The 20910-nt window shown below is 50.0% G+C and overlaps 8 protein-coding genes and 1 non-coding gene across 9 annotated transcripts; 3 read left to right on the top strand and 6 right to left on the bottom strand.

Moving 5' to 3' along the window:
* Positions 1–34: 34 nt before the first annotated feature.
* GGS25DRAFT_504285 (glycosyltransferase family 25 protein) lies at positions 35–2149 on the bottom strand. The gene is made up of 2 exons (XM_049262123.1): positions 1831–2149; positions 35–1719 (listed from the first exon to the last, which is right to left on the bottom strand). The coding sequence occupies exons 1-2, from the start codon at positions 1978–1980 to the stop codon at positions 622–624; spliced, it is 1248 nt and encodes a 415-aa protein (XP_049114028.1). The 5' UTR covers positions 1981–2149; the 3' UTR covers positions 35–621.
* On the top strand, positions 204–303 carry GGS25DRAFT_t91. Its single transcript has one exon. It is a non-coding gene; the product is annotated as a tRNA-Thr (tRNA).
* A 194-nt stretch (positions 2150–2343) lies between the features above and the next one.
* Positions 2344–4089, bottom strand: GGS25DRAFT_504282 (Clavaminate synthase-like protein; the record flags this gene model as incomplete). Its single annotated transcript, XM_049262122.1, has 2 exons — positions 2344–3438; positions 3742–4089. Coding segments are annotated over 2 exons (1235 nt in total), but the record flags the coding sequence as incomplete, so codon positions are not given.
* A 396-nt stretch (positions 4090–4485) lies between these two features.
* Positions 4486–6182, top strand: GGS25DRAFT_421908 (MFS general substrate transporter). The gene has a single exon (XM_049258578.1). The coding sequence runs from the start codon at positions 4641–4643 to the stop codon at positions 6039–6041; it is 1401 nt and encodes a 466-aa protein (XP_049114026.1). The 5' UTR covers positions 4486–4640; the 3' UTR covers positions 6042–6182.
* A 164-nt stretch (positions 6183–6346) lies between these two features.
* GGS25DRAFT_421898 (glycoside hydrolase family 3 protein) lies at positions 6347–9417 on the bottom strand. The gene is made up of 4 exons (XM_049258577.1): positions 8828–9417; positions 8716–8772; positions 7005–8662; positions 6347–6931 (listed from the first exon to the last, which is right to left on the bottom strand). Exons 1-4 carry the CDS (start codon positions 8915–8917, stop codon positions 6409–6411), a joined length of 2328 nt encoding a protein of 775 aa, XP_049114025.1. The 5' UTR covers positions 8918–9417; the 3' UTR covers positions 6347–6408.
* Positions 9418–9516: 99 nt separating this feature from the next.
* On the top strand, positions 9517–10576 carry GGS25DRAFT_421889 (uncharacterized protein). The gene is made up of 2 exons (XM_049258576.1): positions 9517–10083; positions 10199–10576. Exons 1-2 carry the CDS (start codon positions 9748–9750, stop codon positions 10469–10471), a joined length of 609 nt encoding a protein of 202 aa, XP_049114024.1. The 5' UTR covers positions 9517–9747; the 3' UTR covers positions 10472–10576.
* Positions 10577–10681: 105 nt separating this feature from the next.
* GGS25DRAFT_524754 (uncharacterized protein) lies at positions 10682–11603 on the bottom strand (the record flags this gene model as incomplete). The annotated part of the gene is made up of 2 exons (XM_049264663.1): positions 10682–11165; positions 11230–11603. 2 exons carry the CDS (start codon positions 11601–11603, stop codon positions 10682–10684), a joined length of 858 nt encoding a protein of 285 aa, XP_049114023.1.
* Positions 11604–12798: 1195 nt separating this feature from the next.
* Positions 12799–16918, bottom strand: GGS25DRAFT_504267 (uncharacterized protein). Its single transcript, XM_049262121.1, has one exon. It carries the CDS (start codon positions 16572–16574, stop codon positions 13335–13337), a length of 3240 nt encoding a protein of 1079 aa, XP_049114022.1. The 5' UTR covers positions 16575–16918; the 3' UTR covers positions 12799–13334.
* Positions 16919–17326: 408 nt separating this feature from the next.
* On the bottom strand, positions 17327–19641 carry GGS25DRAFT_504266 (peptidase S8/S53 domain-containing protein). Its single transcript, XM_049262120.1, has 2 exons — positions 18922–19641; positions 17327–18799 (listed from the first exon to the last, which is right to left on the bottom strand). The coding sequence occupies exons 1-2, from the start codon at positions 19300–19302 to the stop codon at positions 17585–17587; spliced, it is 1596 nt and encodes a 531-aa protein (XP_049114021.1). The 5' UTR covers positions 19303–19641; the 3' UTR covers positions 17327–17584.
* Positions 19642–20910: the final 1269 nt, after the last annotated feature.

Genomic DNA, 20910 nt, shown 5'->3' with positions numbered 1-20910 from the left:
GATTTAAATCAGTCTTGACCGCCGTTTTAGCACGACCCAATCCAACCCTAGAAAATGGTTCAAGTGGACCAGAATTCTCGTCTAAGTTAGCTCTCTCGAGTGGAACAAGAACATCGTTGATGGAGAACACAAAAGACCAATGACTCGCTTGTGCTCACTGATATAATCAAATAGTGCACTAGCTTTCCATCAATAACAACCGAGCCCGGTTGGCACAGCGGTAATGCGCCTCACTAGTATGTTTCTATAACACTACTGGGGAAGCAAATGAGGAGATGACTGGTTCGACTCCAGTACTGGGCAATTTCTTTTTGTTTTTTGCTTCTTTTTTCTACTTTTTTTTTTCAATTGTTTGTTCGAGTCCGACTCTTGCGATGTTTGCAAAAGCATTGAAGGTTCCTTGGATTTTTTTTGGTCTTTGGCTTCCGCATAGGATAGGATCCACTTGCATTGGCTGATGCATTCAGTATATCAGAGTAGGAATAAACACAATATTTTCATGGAAGGCCAATTCTAGGAATAGAATTGATAAGTCCTCATACTTTGAGTATCAAAATCTACTACTTTGCTGTCGCTTGACGTACACTTACTTACAGTACTAGGCGACTCAAACCTTTTCTACTACCTCCAGATAGTCTTCCCGTCATCCGGTAGTTGATCTACTAACTGCTCTCTCGGCACACCAGCAACCAAACGCTGCAAGTTTTCTCGTGTGCTTATTCTTATATACGGCGTGCCCGTCCCCTTCGCAAACCCGCCGCCTTGGGCCTGGATGTTGGAAGCACCGTCTTTCGAGTAATGGTGACTGATCAGAGGCGGCTGCACCGTGAGGCACACTGGAGCGACTTCTCCTGGCCCGGCTTGAGGGTCTCCCTCTTCCGTAACGTATCCTCCTTCGCACCACCTCTGCAGCACCAAATCCCACTGGGTTTCGAAATTGGCATTGAATCGACGGAGCAGTTTGCGCGCTCCTGCTTGGCTGACGGCGTAGGCTAGGCTGCACACGTTTCCGCTAGACGCGTGCACCACGCGGGTGTGTGGTGGGTGCACCTCGCCGAGTTTGTCTAGTAGAGCAAATGGGTGAGGCTTGAGGTGCTTAGGTGCAGGAACGGTCTCGTCCCCAAAGATTGCGACTTTTAAGGGCGAAACGTGGGATGATTTGTATGACAAATCAGCACCGCAATGGCCAAGCCACAGAACATCCCATCCATCGCCATATACACTTTTAGTGTTGCTATCGAGCCCTGCTTTTGTTGTTGATAATGGTATCGTATTGCTGCTGTCCGAGTCTTCGAAGTCCGTAGTCGTTCCGCCCCTCTTCCCAAAAGGAGATGGCGGGACAAAGTCGAGCAAGTCCTCCTCCCCGGATCTTCTATAGGATCTCGACTCCCTGAGCCAGGTTTTTGAGGCGGAAGCAAAGGTCTGGAGCTGTGACTTCAATCGTACGTCCCAATCTACGTCGTCTTCCATAACGAGGGCGCTTTCCAGGTTCGCCTCGACTATGGCTTCCAAAGCCTTCATGTGAGACTTCCAAGACCCTATCGCTCCTGCATAGTGACCTTTCCTGTTCCCCGACACGATGCGGTCTGAGGCTGAGAGCTGATCACTGGACACGCCGTCGATCCAGGTGAAGCTGAGGTTGCTGACGGCACCGACCAGGGCCATCGCATCTCGCCGGTCTGTACGCGCGGGTAGATTTATAACGAATATTTTGGAGAACTTGGGGTCTGTTAGAATGATATCAGGCTACATACCTACCTCTCCTCCTTTATTGTATAAGCGCCTAGGTAGGTATATGAGGGAAAACGGGACGTGAGAAGGGAATCTTACCCCTAGCGTGCTATTCAGCACATCTTCTGAGAGAAGAAAACGCCCGCTGAGGCCGTCTAAGGTGTTGGGGGCCCAAAGTTTTCGCCAGTAAATGTAGAAAAGAGGAGCTAGGAGGCATATTATCACGAAGGCTCTTCGATAAGGCGGCATTACTCGTGGATATTTGAACAAGGGCGCATCTTACAGCACTCTTGTATGTCAGCCGGATTATGCGTAAGAGCAGCCTCGGTACGCGGTAGATAGGTAGGTCCTAGGCAGGCGATTAACTGGCATGAGGAGTTCCTGATTGAAAAGTGGTGGCTTCCAATGTGGCCTTGACCGTAAAGCCTATTGACGGGGCGAGTGGGCTAGGTACCTGGATATGGATAAAGGAGCCGGATAAATTCTACATCGTCCGAGTAAGGCAGTCTGCAACGATGATACCGGCCAATGCATTTGCTGAAGCAATTATTTATTTATTCTTAGCCTCATTTAATGGTGGTATAAGTTCGAGATCTTTTGCTCATGTGATGTGGTGCACTCATTGTGTAATTTTCGCTCCTGAAATAGGGGGTGTCATATATAAATTCCAAAAACATGTCAAATTTCACAACTTTCGAGATTTACCTACAAATACCTAAGCATTTCGGGTAGACGTATATACCGAGTAACACCTCACGCAGTCATCATGCATTAATCATCCCATAAGCCAAAACACCTACCTGCCTACCTGCCTAGGTACCTACCCATCAAGCGCCTGCACAACCTGCGCCCAGTCCTCCACCCCATACGCGCCAGGAACCTGCTCGCCATCGAACAAACTAGCCAAGATCACACGATCACTCTGCTCGCCCTCCCACGGCTCGCGCCCATGCTGCGCGATCACATTATCATAAACTAGCACGTCCCCGCGCTGCCAGGAATGCAGCACGCGTATCTCATCCGTGATCTCCGCCAGCCGCGCGAGATACCTCTCGGGGATCACCGTTCCATCGCCATACAGCTGCTGCAGCGTCGCGCTCCTCCCCGCACCCGCGGGTCCGACATTGGCGCGCATGTTCCGGTAGTACGCCGCCAGCCCCGTGAACAGCGTCGGCAGACCCGTGTCTTGCTGCGTGCGGATGGCGGGGAGCCTGTGCGTGACCACGACGCCTTCGTCACCTTCCTCGCTGTTGCCGTCGTTGCTGGTGGGTAGCCACTCCCAGGTCGTGTGCGGCCCCCTCCCGTACCGCGCGATCTGCGCCTCGATCTTCGCGCGCCGCGCCGCCGCGTCGTCGCCCGCGCGGATCTCCTTCCCAAACGCCTGCGTCAGCGTCGAGCCGCCGACGTACTGCCGCCCCGAGCGGTACGTGACGCGGCTCAGGATGCCCTTTGCCGCGAGCTCGGCGATGAAGTCCGGGAGTTCTTGCTGTGCGCGGTGGAAGAGCTCGAGGGATGATGACATGGGGGTTTCGCCGCCATGTTTTGGGGGAGGGGCTTTGTGGCCGTAGAAGAAGATGTACTCGGGCGCGTGGGGCACTTGGGGCGACTCGTTGTGGTTGTAGATGAGGAAGTGCTTGGGCGATTCGTTGGCGGGGGCGACGTTGGGCGCGAGGAGGGGGCGGTCGACGACGATGCCGATGATCTCGTCTTGGGGGTTTGATGTCAATAAGCCGTTGTCACGTGGGAATATAATAATCTGCGCTCTGCATCTTCCCTTCCTTTATTTCCTACCTACTACCTAGGTAGGTATTCAAGAAAATAAATAATATGGAGATAATGATGAATCCCTTGGGACTTACTAGGTTCATGTTAGCTTTTGGCAGAACAAGCCATAGGTGCCTATCCGGGTATGTAAAGGGAGATCTGCGACAACGTAGACATAACTACTGCCTTGGCGCATGTCGCCTCCCAGGACACCCAAGACACCTATTAGGTAGGTACTCACTCACCGTGGTTTATACCCAAAAGCATGGACAAATCTACTGAACTCATTTGCGTCGTGAATTGGCAACCCGCGAAAAAGGAGTGTTCCATGGACAGCCAATTTCTTGGTTAAAATGCCGCCCTGGGCCTGGAGAGACTTTACTGTCTCAATCACGGCATCGAGGTCGGCGGTGTTGTCTCCACTTGCAAGCCGAAGCGCGAGCGGGATTGTGGTGCCATCTGGGTGAGGCGGTCCGAGGACACGCTGGTTGCTTGATGGGAGATCGAATTGTTCGAAGGTTAGTAGCTCTGTCGAAGATAACTTGTCGGGTTGAGGTGGAGATAATGTCACTTGTCTCAGTGCGGTAGCCATGGCTGTTCATGTGTAAGTATAGTTAGTATAGGTAGTTGATGATGAATTTGGCCAAGTCAAGTCAGTATCTACTACCTATAACTTACCCGGTAACGCACGACTTACCATGGCTGGCACGCATACTCGGATACCTACTTGTCGATTTTTGTGCTAAAATCACGTCATCCTAGTTATTCCTACAACAATAAACTTCCAAGGGTATTGAGGTAACATCAAGAACGGACAACTTACATAGAAACCTGGATGACCCCGCCTTTTCAAGACGTTTTCAAGGACCATAAGAGATAAGAAGCTGACATGGGCATGCGGCGCATGCGTCTACTGCTCGAAAGAGAGTATACTTTGATATAAGCTACCCCCCCTCGGAGTTATTTATACAGGGGCAAGTAGAAAATTGTTGGTCTTACACCCCTTTTGATAGGCTACCAACTGTATTCAATATCTACCTAGTACTTATATATAGGCCTATCGTAGTATACAACGTTCTTTCTAGTAACTCCCCCCATTATTATTACCTACGTACCTACCTACTAGGTAGCTAATAGTAACCACAATGTCTGTGGAACCGGTTGTTGCCAAAGACGAGTTGGATGTAGTTACCCCCCCTCTGTCCATCAACGTTGCAAACACTTCATCCAGCTCGGAGAAAATCCCATTCTTTCGAAGCACACTTTTTCAAATCCTCGTCGTGGGGACATGTGCCTTTTCAGCGCCCGGAATATGGGCTGCCATGAACGGCCTCGGTGTAGGTGGTTCACAGAGTCCGGATCTCGTTAACGCCGCCAACGCATTGCTCTATGCCTTCATGACGGTCACCTGTTTCGCCGGACCGTGGCTGACGAATGCAATCGGGTTCCGCTGGACGCTGTCCTTGGGTACACTAGGGTACCCCCTATACGCGGCTGGTCTCTACGTCAATAATAGATATGGCACTACATGGCTTGTCTATGTCGGGTCCGTTGTTTGTGGTATCAGCGCTGGCTTCTTCTGGAGTGTGGAGGGCGCCATTGCGACGGGCTATCCCGAGCAGCACAAGAGAGGTCGCTACCTCGCGACCTGGTTTACCTTCCGCAACTTTGGAAACATCATTGGGGGTGCCATTTCGCTAGGTCTTAATCATAGTGTCAACCAGCGTGGCCAAGTAGGCTACCAGACTTATTTGGGCTTCATCGCTATCCAGTGTCTCGGGTGCCTATTTGCCTTGCTCCTCTCGAATCCCGAGCAGGTGAGACGAGACGACGGAACCCGAATCGAGGCGCCAAGGGGAACCCATTGGCGCACGGAGCTCCATGAGATGTGGCGGCTAGCAAGAAGCAAGCCGATATTGCTGCTGATACCCCTCTTCTGGTACTTTGGCTGGACACAGGCCTATCCAGGTACCTATTTGGCAACGTATTTCACAGTACGGGCCCGAGCCCTTGGCAGCTTTTTGTCCGCTGTGGTCTGCACTTTGGCTACTTGGCTGTGTGGCAGTCTAGTGGATATTCATTGGGCTAAAAAAAGGCAAACTCGTGCAGTGAGCACCTACGTCCTCATTTCATCGCTTGCTACTGCAACTTGGATCTGGGCTGTTTACATCCAGAACGAATATCGGGTTACTCTCCCAGTATTAGATTGGGAGAATCAAGCAGCATTCGGTAGGGGGTTCGGAGTTTTCATCTTCGAAAGGATGAGTTACGGAATGGTAGAAAACTACATATACTGGTGTATCAGTAATTTGTCTGACTCTCCCGGCGAGCAGATCAGATACAGCTCCTTACTTCGGGGGATCGAGACTGCCGGTGTTGCCATAGGATTCGGTATCCAGGCTGTGCCGACTGCGCTCATTGCTACTGCTAGCATCAATCTTGGTCTCTGGCTTGTGGCCTTACCTTTTAGCTACTACGCCACCTTGAGGGTGGTCCAGAAGTTTAACGAGCTCGATAAGGAACGTAGTGAAAACGAGCAAGTCTAAACAACATTTACACAAGGGTTCGTCTACCTAAAAAAGGGGGACGGACTAATACAATTATTTTTGCAACTATTACTACTAAATGAAAATCTTAGAGAAATTAGAAGCTCTCTACTTAGTAGGTAGCTAGGAGTTTGTTAAGAGCATACTATAGTTACTTTTTGAGTGATTCAATTGCGTAGTACCTACCTACCTAGCCTTTCCTTGCATAGAAAAACTTGGAAGGAAAGATAAAAGGGGTGGGTGGGCAAGGAGCAATGGAAAACTGATCTTGCCTAAGATCAGTTATTTAGATATAAAGCTAATCACCAGGCTCATCATTTATTCCATCTTAATGTTCCTAAATCTTCTTTTTATTTTCTTCCTTCCCCTACTTCGACTTTGGCGGCAACTTCTCCAGCACAACCTGGTCTCCCGTGATCTCAAAGTCCCAGCCAGCTTTATCATCGATATCTAGCACCAATCTATACTTTCCCGGCCAGAGTGTCAAGTTTCCGTCCTTGTCACTGCGAGAAATTGCGCCTAGCTTAATATCCAACGTCGCACTCCCTGTTTCGCCCGGCTTAATATCGTGGATCCGAGTGAACGCCACCAGACTCTTGAGCGGGTACGGCGCCGTTCCATACTCTCCTTTCAGGAATGCTAGCGCGACGTAGTCGGACGTGACGTTTCCTGTGTTTGCTACCGATACTGGAAGGGAGAAGAACGGTGCAAGGTCTGGGTAGTTGCCCGAGGCCACTGGGCCAATCTCTGTGAAAGAAACGTTCGACGTCAAGTCCGCTATTGAGAACGTGGTAGGGAGGTCTTCCGGCAGCGAGACACCAAAGCTTGTGTAATGCAATCCGTGGCCAAAAGGGAAGACCGGCGTTTTAGTATACCATTTGTATGTCCGTCTAAAAGCATGTTAGTTCATGTAACCAAGCTCTACAACTGCCTAATGGCGGATATTATAGAAGGAGCACTTACCCGGGGTTACTGGTGCTAGATTGTAGGTTCATGTCTGTCATGGGGACCTGGTTAACGTAGTCTCCAGGATACTGCGTAACCGGCAACCTTCCCGCGGGCGCTTTCTCGCCCGTCAGAATGCTGACCACCGCCGCGCCACCGTCTTGTCCTGGATACCCAGCCCACAGCAGCGAGTTGACACCGCTATCTGCGGCTATCTCGGAGCTGTCAAGCATAGTACCCATCTGCACGACTACGAACGGTTTGTCTCCTCCTTTACCAGCAGCTAGTTGCTTCATCAGGGGTATCTGCTGTCCGGGCCAAGTAATCTGTTCACGGTCGCGGTCTTCGGCCTCGATGCTAGTATCGACTCCACCGACATACACCACTGCATCTGCTGCCTTAGCTGCGCTCACCGCTGCAGCGAAGCCATTCGTCGCCGTTCCAGTGATGGCACACCCCTGTACATTCGTGACTTCGTATCCAGCCGCCTTGAAGGCAGAGACTACTGTGGAAATACTCTGCGCTATGCCGTAGTAGTTCCCTTGCATCTGCGTCGTGGCAGTGCTGAGGGGTCCGATGACAGCCACACGCTTGATCGTCTCGGCCAAGGGCAACGGCGTGCTGCCATTGTTCTTTAGAAGAACCAGCCCCTCCTGCGCTGCACGTAATGCCAGTTCCTTAGCCTCGGGCACTGCGACAGCATCCCACTGAATCTGACGGTATGGCTGCTGGGCTGGAGGGTCAAACCACCCCAGACGCACCATAGACGCGTATCGCCGGATCAGCGAGCGGTCAAGCACGCTATCATTAAACATCCGCGAATTATATGCTGAGGGCAGGTTCTGCGGCCAGAACTGACCACAGTCCAAATCCGTCCCCGCGTTCAGGCTTGCCGCTGCCGCCCCTGCTGCCGACCCTCCGTACCTATGGTCCGTCCACACATTACCCAAAGCATCGCAGTCGGCTGTCACCCAGCGGTCCTCGCTGGTGAAGCCGTATAAGCCCCGCAGAACATCCTGCAGGAGCCAGGGGTCGGCGCAGGTCGGCACCCCATTGACGGCGTTGTAGCTGCACATGGCCGACTGGGCATTGGCATCACGGATGCACGCGCGGAACGGCTGCAGATAGTAGTCCTGGAGGTCCTGGCTGCTGATCTTGGCGTCGAACGCGTAGCGGCGGTTGCCCTTCCAGTTCTCCATGTCGTAGCCGGCGTAGTGCTTGCACGTGGCCGCGAGCTTGTAATAGGGGTCGGCTTGCAGGCCGCCCTGGAGACCCGGGATCAGCTGCATCACGTACTGGCTCATGTGGTACGGGTCTTCGCTGGGCACCTCCTGCCCGCGGCCCCAGCGCGGGTCCCGGAATGGGTTGATGTTGGGCGTCCAGAAGTTGAGGCCGCAGCGGCCGGCGTTGGAGAAGGCGCGCGCCTCGGTGCTTGTGGTCTCGGCGACGGAGCGGATCAGCGGCATGTCGAAGGCGGCGCCCATCGTGATGGGCTGCGGGAAGGAGGTCGCGTAGCTGAAGTTGCCCGAGGTCGCGAACTGCACGCCCCGAGACCGGGCCACGCCGTGCAACGCCTCATTCCACCATTCGTACGCGGGGACGCCTAGGCGGGAGACCCCTGGCGAGTTATCCCAGGAATTGGATATCTTCTCGCTGGAGCTGAATTGAGCTATGAGCTAAGTAGGAAGGTGAGTACGGAGCTGCCAAATGCGATTGTTTATGTTCTTACCGCTGCTGCTCTAGACCATGGATCCAGTGTCGTGTTGCACACTTGATTGGAAGCAAGCTATTGTTAAAAATAGTGAGCAAGTAGACTCTGCCGAGATATGGGATCGACTTACAGGTCCAGATTGGCAATTAGGAAAGTCCCTTGCCAGTATAGGCTCAATGGCTAAGAGCGCGATCAAACTCAGTACCGCCCTAGAAGCCATATTGGTTCGGGGATAGTTCTACCTTTCAGTTTACCTTTGAAAGGAGGACAGCTAGGTTCACGAGGGCTCTACCCACATAGTTATACGTGATCTTCCAGTCCATCTTTGCATGGTATCTGAAGTCTTGCGGCTAAGATGGGAAATGGCTAATGCAACCCAAATATGTAGATGGTATGAACAATGCGGGGAGAGGCTATTTCTGTCTCTGGAATCTCAGGGGTAAATAGAAGTTGGTTCCAGACCAAGGAGACCCCCTTTTAGCCTGATGAATACAACTAGGTATGTATCTGGGCTTGATTTAGAGGTGAGTAGTAGGTAGTAATGGTCCTATCATGGCAGAGGGATAATATACCTGCCTGGGGTAATGTTATATAAGCAATTGCTGTTGTGAAGCCTCGGCGCTGTATCCATTCTACACGGTAACAAACCATTCTAATAAATTAAATATCGCCCCAATCCAATGAACCATATTGATTTAGGTAGATGAATTAAACGCAAAACGATACTGAGTTAGTAGTAGGTATCTAGGTAGATTCATTCATATTACCAGCTCGATCTCCAGGCACTACTGCAGGTACGGGTGCCAAACAGAACCAATACCAATACCTAACAGTCTATGATATCAGAGATGAAATCATTACTTATTACATGACGTTCAAGTCATCATCTATGATAAAATATGTCTCTCCGACATCTACAGTGTCTCGCCTATTTAAATGAGATTAGTCAATGGCAATTGAAGACTCGTAAGATCAGTTAGGAATCTTATTCCTGAGCACCTCATGCATATAAGCTTCTTATAGTAATTCGCAAATCTTTACTCTGATATCATGTCTCGATCTGTACTCACCAAGGCATTTAGACTATCTAACATCAACCCTCGCAAATCGTCCCTCCGGATCGTTTGTCTAAAGGGTCCTGCCGCCGCCAATAAGAGATCAATCAACTCAGAGACTATCTCTAAGGTTACAGCCAAAGAGAAGGAGCTTACGGGCTCAGACGAGCCTGTACCGGGCGGTCCTACGGCCCAAGCCCAGAAGCATGCTGGCGATCGCGTCAACAGGAAAGTGGTGTCCGACATTACCAAAGGAGAGAAGAAAGTGACAGGCCGGGAAACGCTTGTGAAGGGCGGCCCAGGGGCTTATGCACAAAGTATCGCCACCTCTGTACGTAATTTCATTTTCTTTCGAATCTAAACAAGAAAGAATCCAAACAGAACAATCCATACAATATTTTAATATTCAGTATCGCTGCCACTAACCAGACTATCTCATATCCCAGGCATCCAACCCACAGCCAGAACACTCGGGTCGCCTCAACTCGGAGACCATCTCTGCGATTACAGAGGCGGAGAAGGAATTGACCGGCCAGGACAAACCGGTAACAGGCGGTCCTACTGCAAAAGCTCAGAGTCATACTGGCGAGCCAATCAATAGTCAGAACTTACACGATATCACCGAGGGCGAGAAACAAGTTACTGGCGGTGCTCGGGTCAAGGGTGGTCCTACATCCACAGCACAGAGCGAATTGGCTAAGAGTCGCAAGTCAACTTGATGGCATTGTAAGGTGAAAAGAACACGTCAATCATGAAAAAAGGAGAGGGGTTTACAAATGAATGTATAATAATGGACGAAGTATGGATGAAAAATAAAATGACAAGGGGGGTTGATGTGGATATTATTCATCGTTGTCAACTGATACACATTGACGGTTGAACCTATACAAATAGTAGTCGATAGGCACCGATAAATATATATAATTTTACTAAACCAAAGTCGTATTAAGATCAGTGAGCAACACGGCACTAGAATACGTATTCGGCTGGCCCATCGTATCATTCGTGCTCGTTGAGTTCTTCAGATAGCAGAACCCGGCATTGACCTTGGCGATCGTCACGCCCACGCAGTAACCCCCGCCCACGTCCACATCCCCGTTGATGCTTGCGCGGTACGCTGAGTTGTACTCGGCGCACGCCATGATGCAATTCTCGAGCGTCGGCATGAATATCCGCAATATGTCGTGCGAGTGCGTCGCAGCCGACGACACGTAGTTCGTGTAGCACTGCTGCCGGAACTGCTGTCCCTCCAAGCCCGGCTCGAGCGGGATCGACTTCCCGTCCGCGGCGTACGGCGTGTACGTCTGTCCCTGGATCAACGGACACCCGCTATCCGATGGGAGGGGGCCGCTTGCCGCTCCTGACGTCGGCGTTGGCAACGTCGATGATGGTAGCAGCGTGCTTGTGGTGTCGCTTCCGGACAAGTTAGCACACCAAATTTCAAATGCATCAGATACCTAGAAACGGCGTTACAAACCTCGAGGCACCAGCATTATTCCTCAACCTCTGCTGTGTCTGTATACCTCCACCTACTCCACCTCCGATGCCTGCCGCAAGAATCACAATGAGAATCACAATCACCGCCCAAAACCACGGGACCGTGAGCCCCATTATCCTCCGCCTCTCTCCATCTTTGCCCTTTTCAGGTGTTGCTGCCGCTGCCGCATCGGCTGACGTCTTTGAGCTAGATTCCCACTTATTCTCTCCGACCGTATGGAGAGGGGAATGTGCCGGCATGGGATATAGGGGCGAATCATTGGGAACAACTTCGAGGCCTTCATCATTCCGCGCTGGGTATTTTGGCACTACATTCTCGCCGTACTCGACGCGGTATCGGTGATCGTCCTCCATGAGTGGTGCGTGTAGGTAGTCGATTCTAGATATTCGCGAGAGAAAGAAAAATGAAAGCACGATATTGAATCTGTACATCCACGCGAACGAGTGAATACGTGAAGCACAATTTGATTCGGAAATATTCTGCTGAGTCTAAATGCCCTTATGTAGGTGTCTGCCTGCCTAATAGATAGGGAGGTATTTAGATCAATTGTTTCATAAGCCATTGACGTATCTAGTAAGCCCAACGAACGCCACCATCAGCATATGTTTCTCGTATACAACACTAGACTCCCCAAACGCCGTATGGTAATGTTATAAACATCCCAACTGCATCTTCTGTAATGTTTATGCCGGAGGCATGTCGAACAACGTTGTTTATGTTACAACTACACACCTAGCTGGGTAATCAGCAGTATTTAGGTGTGTATGAAAAAGGCGACGGTCAGTCCCCTTTTCGTAGATTCCATGCATTACATGAAGAAGCTGTGTAACCCCAACCCCCGAAAAAGGGTGAATAAAAACCCGCTGCGAGACAATGTGACGAGGAAAGCTCCTGAAACTCAGACTGCATATGTACCTAGTACGCTTCTGTGAAGCATGTAACGATAATAATTCCCATAGTTGCTATTTAAAGACTATGTGCACGCAGAGGGAGGTATAGTACGCATGACAGCAAAAGTACAGAACGGCCATCTCGACGGCGCCAGTCTTGCAGTATAGCTATAGGTAGGTAGGTAATCAAAGAGGATATAACATAAGCCTCATGCATCACACAGCAGTCATATACGCCTCTTCACTTTCCACGTGATAGGTACTCGCGAGACATTTTCAGGTGAGAGTAGCCTCAATTTCCTTGCCTAGGGACCTAGATTGTGCAACCACCCACAAGCCTGTTCCTACTAGGTGTGTACCCGTCCATGCCAAACGCATATTCCAATTCAGCGACGACTTTAAGGAAGTCGTGAAAACGGCGCGGCGGCGGCGTGATAGCAGGGTCCACATCTCTCTCTACCTGCCATCCAAAGTCAGCTCGCTTTCCAGGTAGGTATCAACCAAGTAGGAAATAGACAATATCTACATAATGAAGCTGTAAGATGCACCCGAGAATAGAAACGGTTGTCGCAGGATTTATTCTCCGGATCACACCCACGTGATCCAGGGGCTCCCCCCTTTTCTCAAGATCTCAAATCTGACAACATGTGCCTACCAACCTACATACCTCCTACCAATTCAATGGGCCCAATTGAATCAATCCCAATTCTAATTCATGGCCAGGTCTAGAACAAAGCTGACATATCGATATTTGATGTTCCCAACGATGCACCCTGCCCTACTCGGTGCCTACCTAGAGTATCAACCACACACGCCAAAACATCAAACCAATACCTAGCAGTTGTAATTATACGCCTACCCCAGCCTAGAAGCCATGGGCGGGTCATGTTACTTTCCATTCATACTCTAAGCGATAGTCGTTTTAATACATCTAGGTGCCTATACAAAACTTCTCCTCCTCCTCATTACCCTCTTCCTTCTTCTCCGCCCCCATATCTCCTCCGTACGAAAGCAACCCGTTTCGTTTCAAGACCACCTATAGCACGTACTCTAAGCTCCCACTAATTCATTATATCCTCCACTCCGTCAAAGACTAACCAAAGTTAATGCCTTAATCCAAAACAAGACAAGAAATACCCCCCCACCACTCTAGTCAGTCAACAACAACAGCCATCTCTTGAAACTCGAGAGAATTCAAACGAATACGCCCCCATCATCACCACCACCACCGCTCGCCATGCGCCTACGTCTGCTGCTAAGAAAAATATCCACCATCTTCTTGCCGCCGATAGACTGCGGCGTCGCCCCCACCCCGGTGTCCGTCTCGGGGCCAAGGACGCCGGATCCCTCGACATCATAAGGGTCCAAGTCCACCTCACCACCATCATCACCAATAGTCTCCATATCTTGCCTGGGGCTGATATTCTCCGTCTTCATCGGCGTCGCAAGCTCCAACTTGCGCTTGCTGGAATCGTTCGAGCCACCAATTGTTGTTTTCCTAAACTGCTTGTCCACCGCCGTCATCAGGCCCCCGTCCCTGGGGCTCGCTGTCGGTGTCACATATTTCCTGAAGCCCGATTGCTTCTTGACCAACTTCCTAGTAGATGGCGGGTTGTTGCTGCCCGCAAGCGTGTTGGCGGAGGACTTGTGCGCTAGCGACTTCCGGCGGATCGAATCGAAGCCTCCTCTCTCTCTACCAGTAGACTCCTGAGCAGCCTTCTCCTCCTGAGCAGACCTCATGCTCACTGCGGATGGTGTTTTGCGCAGTAGCATCCTTCTTGACGTATTTGCAGAAGAGGTATCCGGGGCTTCGTTTTCTTTGTCGCAGTGAGGACTTGGTGATGTACTGCTTTGCATAGTCGGTCGAGGGCCCATGGGAAATGCTCTTGCAGTATGCCCAATGGTTGCGAGCATAGTGTCTGGGCCCGTAGGCTTGTATACTTCTAATTGGGGTGATTCATCCTCGTCACTAATCTGTGCCTTCTCACGGACATGCCCAGAAGAGCGACTGGAAGGTACGGTATATTCGAGGACTCCTGGATCTGTACAACCAGGACTACCCTCTAGTTTCGAAACGTTAGCAGATAACCATGTCTTCCATTCTACAGAGCTTGCAGAAGAAGTGACTCTGTGATTAGGCACAATAGGTGGGGTTGGCCGGTAAACCGGGGGGTCAACAAATATGGTGGCATCTCCAAGGGCGTGCGGTGGTTTGGGGAAACGATCCATCACCGTTGACGTGTTGGTGGAAGACCCTGTAAACGCTTCTTCTGTAGCTGTGGAGTATATGCTCTTAGCATAGTGCATTTTCTTGTCCATCTCTGACTCGCACGTACTTGGACACCGGATGGGCAAGCTCGTCAAGGATCGCATCCAAGGATTAAACTCGGGAGACTTCAAACCCGAAGTTTGAGAGTCTGTCCTAATTGATTCTTGGATTGCACGCCTATAGGGACTTCGCGTGCGAAACAGATGACATGTTGGACTGGCAAAAAAAGCTGAACTTCGAGTTGATAGCGTTCTTACTGGAGGCGCGGGAGTTTTCTGGTCATCTACCGATCCCCTATATTCGTTTGTTGGGACCGCAGATGTAGAAGACGAAAAGTCCTTCTCCGATGCCGATTCGATATTTAGATGGAAGGGGAAGTCATTATGCTCCGTCTCGACCTTTCTGGGATCTGCAGCTTGTTTCCTCTCTACCGTTCCGACCGAATTTGTGTCCGATGAGATATCGGAAACCACATGGCGAATGGTTGCTGGAAATATAGGTTTCTGGATTTCTTGGGCCCGAGAACTTCCTCTCAGGGGTATAGCGCCTACACTGATGTAGTCATCGTCACTCTTTTGCGCTTGTACTTCGAACGTCTGGGAATGCTTATTGGTGTCCCTGAGCTTCTTCATGAGCGCTGAATATATCCTTTGACTGTTGACGGTCGCTGGTTGCGGTGGCATGGGAGGTTGCGTGGAGCCAACCTTAGTAGTTGTGCTCGTGGCATGGGAATTAATATTAGGGGGTCTTGCCGACGACGAGGAGACATGCATGCCGTTCTCTTTAATAACCGATAACCGCTGCCGTTCCCATTCTCCTCTATGGCTATTCAAAGTATTGAGAGTGTTAGTATCTGAATTGGTCCAGCTAGTTACCCGAGACCTATCATCTGAAGTTCTTCTTTCGCTCGCCAAGCTTTCTACACTGCCTTTCCGTGAACGGAGTTGCTGGTGCGAAGGAACGGCATGCAACGATGGGATGCCTGAAGGTACACGAGATATCGCTCCTTCATCGATCGTAGGTTCGAACTGGGACTCGTCATCCTTCATAAACTCTTTGTTATCTGAGTCCATAATGTGTGATCTCGAAGCCTCGATATGTTGAGGGGGGAACATAGCCTCATCGTTTTCACCCTTGACTAGACTAAAAAGACTTTTCAGCCTGTGTTTAACGTTGTGCGAAACTTTTCGGGCTCGGTTTCTTAAACTGCCATCTTTGGGAATTTTCCCGTACATGGGTAACGTATCGTTGCTGGTGTCTCTCATACTCTTTCGCAGAGACCTATCTATATTAGCAGGGTTTGAACGGGGGAAAGCCGATGAGTGCGATTTCTTGAGTCCCTCCTTGTCGGTCGAAACTCCATTCCAACCATCACTGGAACCCCCAATTGGGATACTACCCCGGCGCTTAGAAAACAGCATTGGCTGATCACGGCGACTCCTCAGGAATGACATGGACTTCGGCGCTTTGAGTCTTGTTGCGGGTATACTCTCCTCCATGTCGAGCTTAGACGGGCCTGGGCATTCCGAAGCCAATTGGCTCGTTGTCGCCGAGACTGGGCCTTGATAGAAATTCTTTGAAGACATGCTGGCTTCTGAACTGGCAAACATCGATCTAGACTTTCGAATCTTCCTGTACGACGAAGGGGCTGACGCAATGTCGTCTTCTGGGGTATAATACTCCTCTCCGGCAAGGAGTGCATTAATATAGTCTCCTGCCATGCCTTTGGCCGCGGAGACCATTCCCGCACCAGAGGCACTGCTTGTTGACCGGGGCCCAAGACCGTTCACAGTGACCCTAACCTTCACGGTACTTATTTTAGGAGCTGGGGTCATATCTTCGACGACTGTGTGAATTTGTGTTCCTCGCGAAGACCTCGCTCGTACAAAGCGAACACTTTGTTGACGTCTGAGGCTTGAATCGTGGCTACATCGCTCGGGAGTACCGCCATAGCTGCTCTTCCCGCTGGAGCCATTATTACGTTGTGGCGGCCACAATGTTGCATCCGTAGCAGATCGTTCTCTCGCTCTAGCAAAGGCTTTAGTAGCCGCAGCCTGGGCATCACGCTCAGCCGTCTTAGGGTGAATATGCTCTAGATGAACGCTGCTTATAGAAGAGGTGGACTTCCGACGGTCAAGGTGCTTGGTACTATTTCGACGGTGCATGGTGGTTAAGATACAAGAAACTGGCTGTGTATAGTGGACTAAACTGATATAGCAATGTGACAGCCAACAGAGTATGAAGCAGAAAGCAAGGCCGAAGGCAATCCAATACCGAAAGGGAAAGTATTCAGATCTTGTCAAATAAACTAACCAAAATCCAACGTTTTCAACGTGGAAGATCTCAACTGGAGATGATAGAGCTGAATTTTGATGAATGCATGTACTAAAATGAGAATATGTGAAGATGAAAAGTCGTGTTATGAAATACGTGGAAGGTCTCTTCACCACATGCCAGGTATAGTAAGGGGAGAGGTTACCAAGATCTAATAGAGGTTGGTACCTTCTCTATCTTCTCTACCTTCATTGCATGTTTGTTGAAGAAGTAGCCTCCCTAACTACCTAGATGCATAATTTAGCAAGACCGCGGGTAAAACTTGACCTTGCTTTTCCGTGAATTGACAGCTCGACCTTCCAGTCAACATTGAAGTCTGCACCTATTAGATACCTACCAACTACTGATGTAGTAGGTAATGCCTGGGGGCATTGGCATGCGGAAACTTGAAAGGGGGAGAAACTAACGTCGGAATTTGATACATTATTTTTGATCAGATTATAACAGGCAGAAAAGCAACCCATGTACTTAGGTGAAAGAAGGCGATGGTTATCACACATTAGGAACTACACGTAGGAAGTTCTACCTGGATGTTGTCACATCGACGTACTGATACGATGAAATCAAACAATAAATATAGCCTTAGTTTACGTCAATGAAAATTTGATAGTTTACGTCAATGAAAATTTGATAGTTGGGTCTTGGCTAGACAGACCGGATAAGACGTTACAATGCTACAAAGATATAACCATTTCAGCGTGTACAGTATAGAGAAGCCAGGTTGGCCGAATGCCCAAGAAACACCGCTCCGTAACAATCTATGCTCCGCAGGAAGCTTATCAGCCACCCAATACCCCAGCATCTAAATTACAGCTAGCTAGGACCCCATTTCTACATTGTCTTACTGACGCAACTCATGGAAGAACTCTCGGAGCTCCTCCTCGACGACCTCGTGGATCTTGCTAGAAAGCTTCTCGGCTTCGCCGGAGAGGGACGAGACACCCTTGACAACAGTGCCAGAGACAACGTTGAAGTCATGCTCGATAGCCTTCTCGAGCTCCTCGATAGTGATAGACTTGTGAGCGGCCTTCTCAGACTTCTCAGCCTCATAGCCACCTTGAGCGACAATATCGCTGTAGTTGGAGAAACCACCACCGTTCCAGGCAAGCAGGTTGGGGGTGTCAGCGGGAATGTCGGAGAGAGCACCCTTGGTGGCGATGGTGATCATGTTGGACTTCAGCTTCTCCGGGGTGATCTCAGCCAAACCATACTCGGACTCCTTGCTGGGCTGGAGGGAGAGGAAATAAGCAGTCAAACCGCAAATGTGAGGAGAAGCCATGGATGTGCCAGAGATGGTGTTGATAGCGGTCTTGCTGCCGATCCAAGTGGACTGAATAGAGAGACCAGGTCCGAAGATGTCGACACACTTGCCCCAGTTGGAGAAGTAGGCACGGCTATCATCGAGAGCACTGGCACCAACAGTGATGGCCTTGGCGGCGGCGGCGGGAGAGTACTTGCAAGCATCGGCATTGTCATTGCCGGCAGCCACAGCGAAGTGGAGACCAGCTGAAACAGCAGCGTTCACGGCCTGGTCCAAAGAAGGAGATTTACCTCCACCCAGAGACATGTTGGCAGTAGATCCCTTGAAGCCCTTGCGCGAGCCCTTCTTGGCCTTAGCAACCTGGGCGATGTGCGCCTCAGCAGCCCACTCGACACCCTTCATGACATCCGACATAGAGCCGGATCCGTTAGATCGAAGAACCTTGACGGCGTACACATTTGCCTTCTTGGCAACGCCATACTTCTTACCAGCAATGGTGCCAGAGCAGTGGGTACCGTGGCCGTTACCATCAACGTCCTCATCACCAGTAGGAATGGTCTTGCCCCATGATGCACGTCCCTCAAAGTCAACGTGCTCAGTGTTGCAGCCGGTGTCAATGACATAGACGTCAACACCCTCACCGCCCTCAGCGGCATAGAGGTACTTGTTGTATGTGCCGAAAGAGAGTTGCTTACGGTGAGAGATTCGGGCCAATCCCCACGGGGCGTTCTTTTCGAGATCCGGCTCGTCTTCTGCAAGAGCGTGGACGATGGAGTCCTTCTCGATGAACTCGACCTGTTATTAATTTGTTAGTTAATGTGTCCAAGGGAATATATTGGATTATATTAGACAAGCAATTGATTATTTCCGCATTCGGAAATAATGCGAACATGGGAGTAATAAGATGCGAGACTTACGTCAGGGTGTCTTCGGACCTCTTCGATGACACCATCATCGAAGTGACCGGCGTAGCCAAGGAACTCGCTGCCGATCTTTAGGGTATGCTTAAGACCCTTGAATGAATCAAAAGCATCACCAAACATGGGCAACTGACCACGCTTTCGAAGCTCTAATCGCTCATCTTCCCGATCGCCGTGAATCTTCTGGACCCACGAATGATGATCCGAAGCTGAAGATTCAGAAACGTGGCTCTTGAACTTAACGATGTATGAGTTGGGGACCTCCTCGGCAGTGGAGGAGGAAATGATGGGAGCGGCACCATCGTGGATGGTCTCGTAGCTAAACGAGGGCGCTGCAGCAGCAGCATATGCTAGGGAGAGAGCGACGAGGCCCCTCATGTTGATGGATGGTGATGGTTACAACGAATAAACACGCTTCAGGATTGTATCAGGGAACGATAAGTCTACCTGCGACTCAAAAGGGAGGGAAAACCGAGAAGAAAAGGAAGAAAACCCAGAGACACAACAAATGATGTCTCTGGGGGATGATATGTGATGAGGACGAACTGTTGATTGATGATGGGAAAAGGATGGAATGATCGAGAGATGGAAGAGTAAGAAGAAGAGAAGAGGAAGCTCGTTGAGCGAAAGCGGGCGCAAGATAAAGAGTCGAAGCCACAAGTAGCGCACGTACCGAGCTCCCTAGCAGCCCTAGTATGAGGAGTGGATACCTTTTACCTACTGACCGTAGGTAGACTGACTGGTACTACCGTACTGTAATGTACTGTAATGTACTAATAATGGGATGGCTGCCTTCCCCAGCTTGGAGTGGGTGCAGGTGACGCACACAGCCGCCGAGCCAACCAGATAAGAGCGGAAATGCTAGCTCGTACCGGGGCTAGTGTGGCAAGCTGACCTATTCGCTAACCCTGAGTAAGTTAGATCAGCCTTCGTTAGTGGAAACCCTCAAGGTCTACGGCATGTACCTATGCCCCAGTGTTTGCCCCAGCTTCGTACCTAGCACTACATTCTAGGTACTGTATGTACCTCGAACAATGCAATCCCTTTATCATCCTTGATCTCAATGCTCAATGTTGATGCAAGGTTTCAATGCTTCTATGTATGGCTCATCCATACTTTCAACGTTAATACATTTATACCTTATTTACCTAGGCACGTACTAGGTTTGGTAAATGATGGATATTTCTCAATCTCCTCATAAACCCCCTATTTGCCCCTTCTATCTAGGGTATGTAGATTCAAATCATTGGCATACGAGTAATAGGTAAATAATTGACCGGAATCGGGACATTTCAGAAAAGGTACAACATTGAATACACTAACCTAGAGTAATGCAGACTATCCTAATCGGTTCCGGTTCACGCGGTTGCTGATGAATACCTAAACTAGAATAGTTGAAATTGCAACCTGTTCAGTCCCGAGACAATTGGCCATCGATAAGGATCCGCCGCCACCACTGGTGCACTCCTACACAGGTACTGCATATCTTATCGGTCTATCAGACCATGTACTTATGTTCTGCGTATGCAGTCTTTGGACCCTGGAATTCAGGGGAGGGAGGTCTGCTGTTGAGTCGATAGAGTCCTCTGGAAGATACTAGTGTAGGTAATTCATCTTATGATGCTTTTGTTATATTTATAATATGGACAAGTACCTAGAAAAATAAGACAGGTATGTAATGTAGCTGGTTCCAGTACTTAATCGAAACAAACTTCTGAAGCTCTTATTGTTGCAGCATTTCATGCTTTCCTTCTTTTGGCTTGCCTGCTTGCGTTGGGACTGAGCTCAGATAAGGATGGAATGACACAATTGAACCGGGGTTGAGATAGGAGCTTGATTGGTTTGGGGCCTACTTGGAATATCCGGAGCTCTACGAGCCACTCAACTCGCAGCCCTGCAGTTCAATATACGGTATGACACCACATCAGCTGCGCGTATACCGTACGTACTTGACTCAAACATACTCTTGGCGTATTGACACGTGCT

Source organism: Hypoxylon fragiforme (genome assembly GCF_022984875.1).
Source record: "Hypoxylon fragiforme strain CBS 206.31 chromosome Unknown GGS25scaffold_8, whole genome shotgun sequence".
Taxonomy (NCBI): domain Eukaryota; kingdom Fungi; phylum Ascomycota; class Sordariomycetes; order Xylariales; family Hypoxylaceae; genus Hypoxylon; species Hypoxylon fragiforme.
This window is presented reverse-complemented; position numbering and strand designations above follow the sequence as displayed.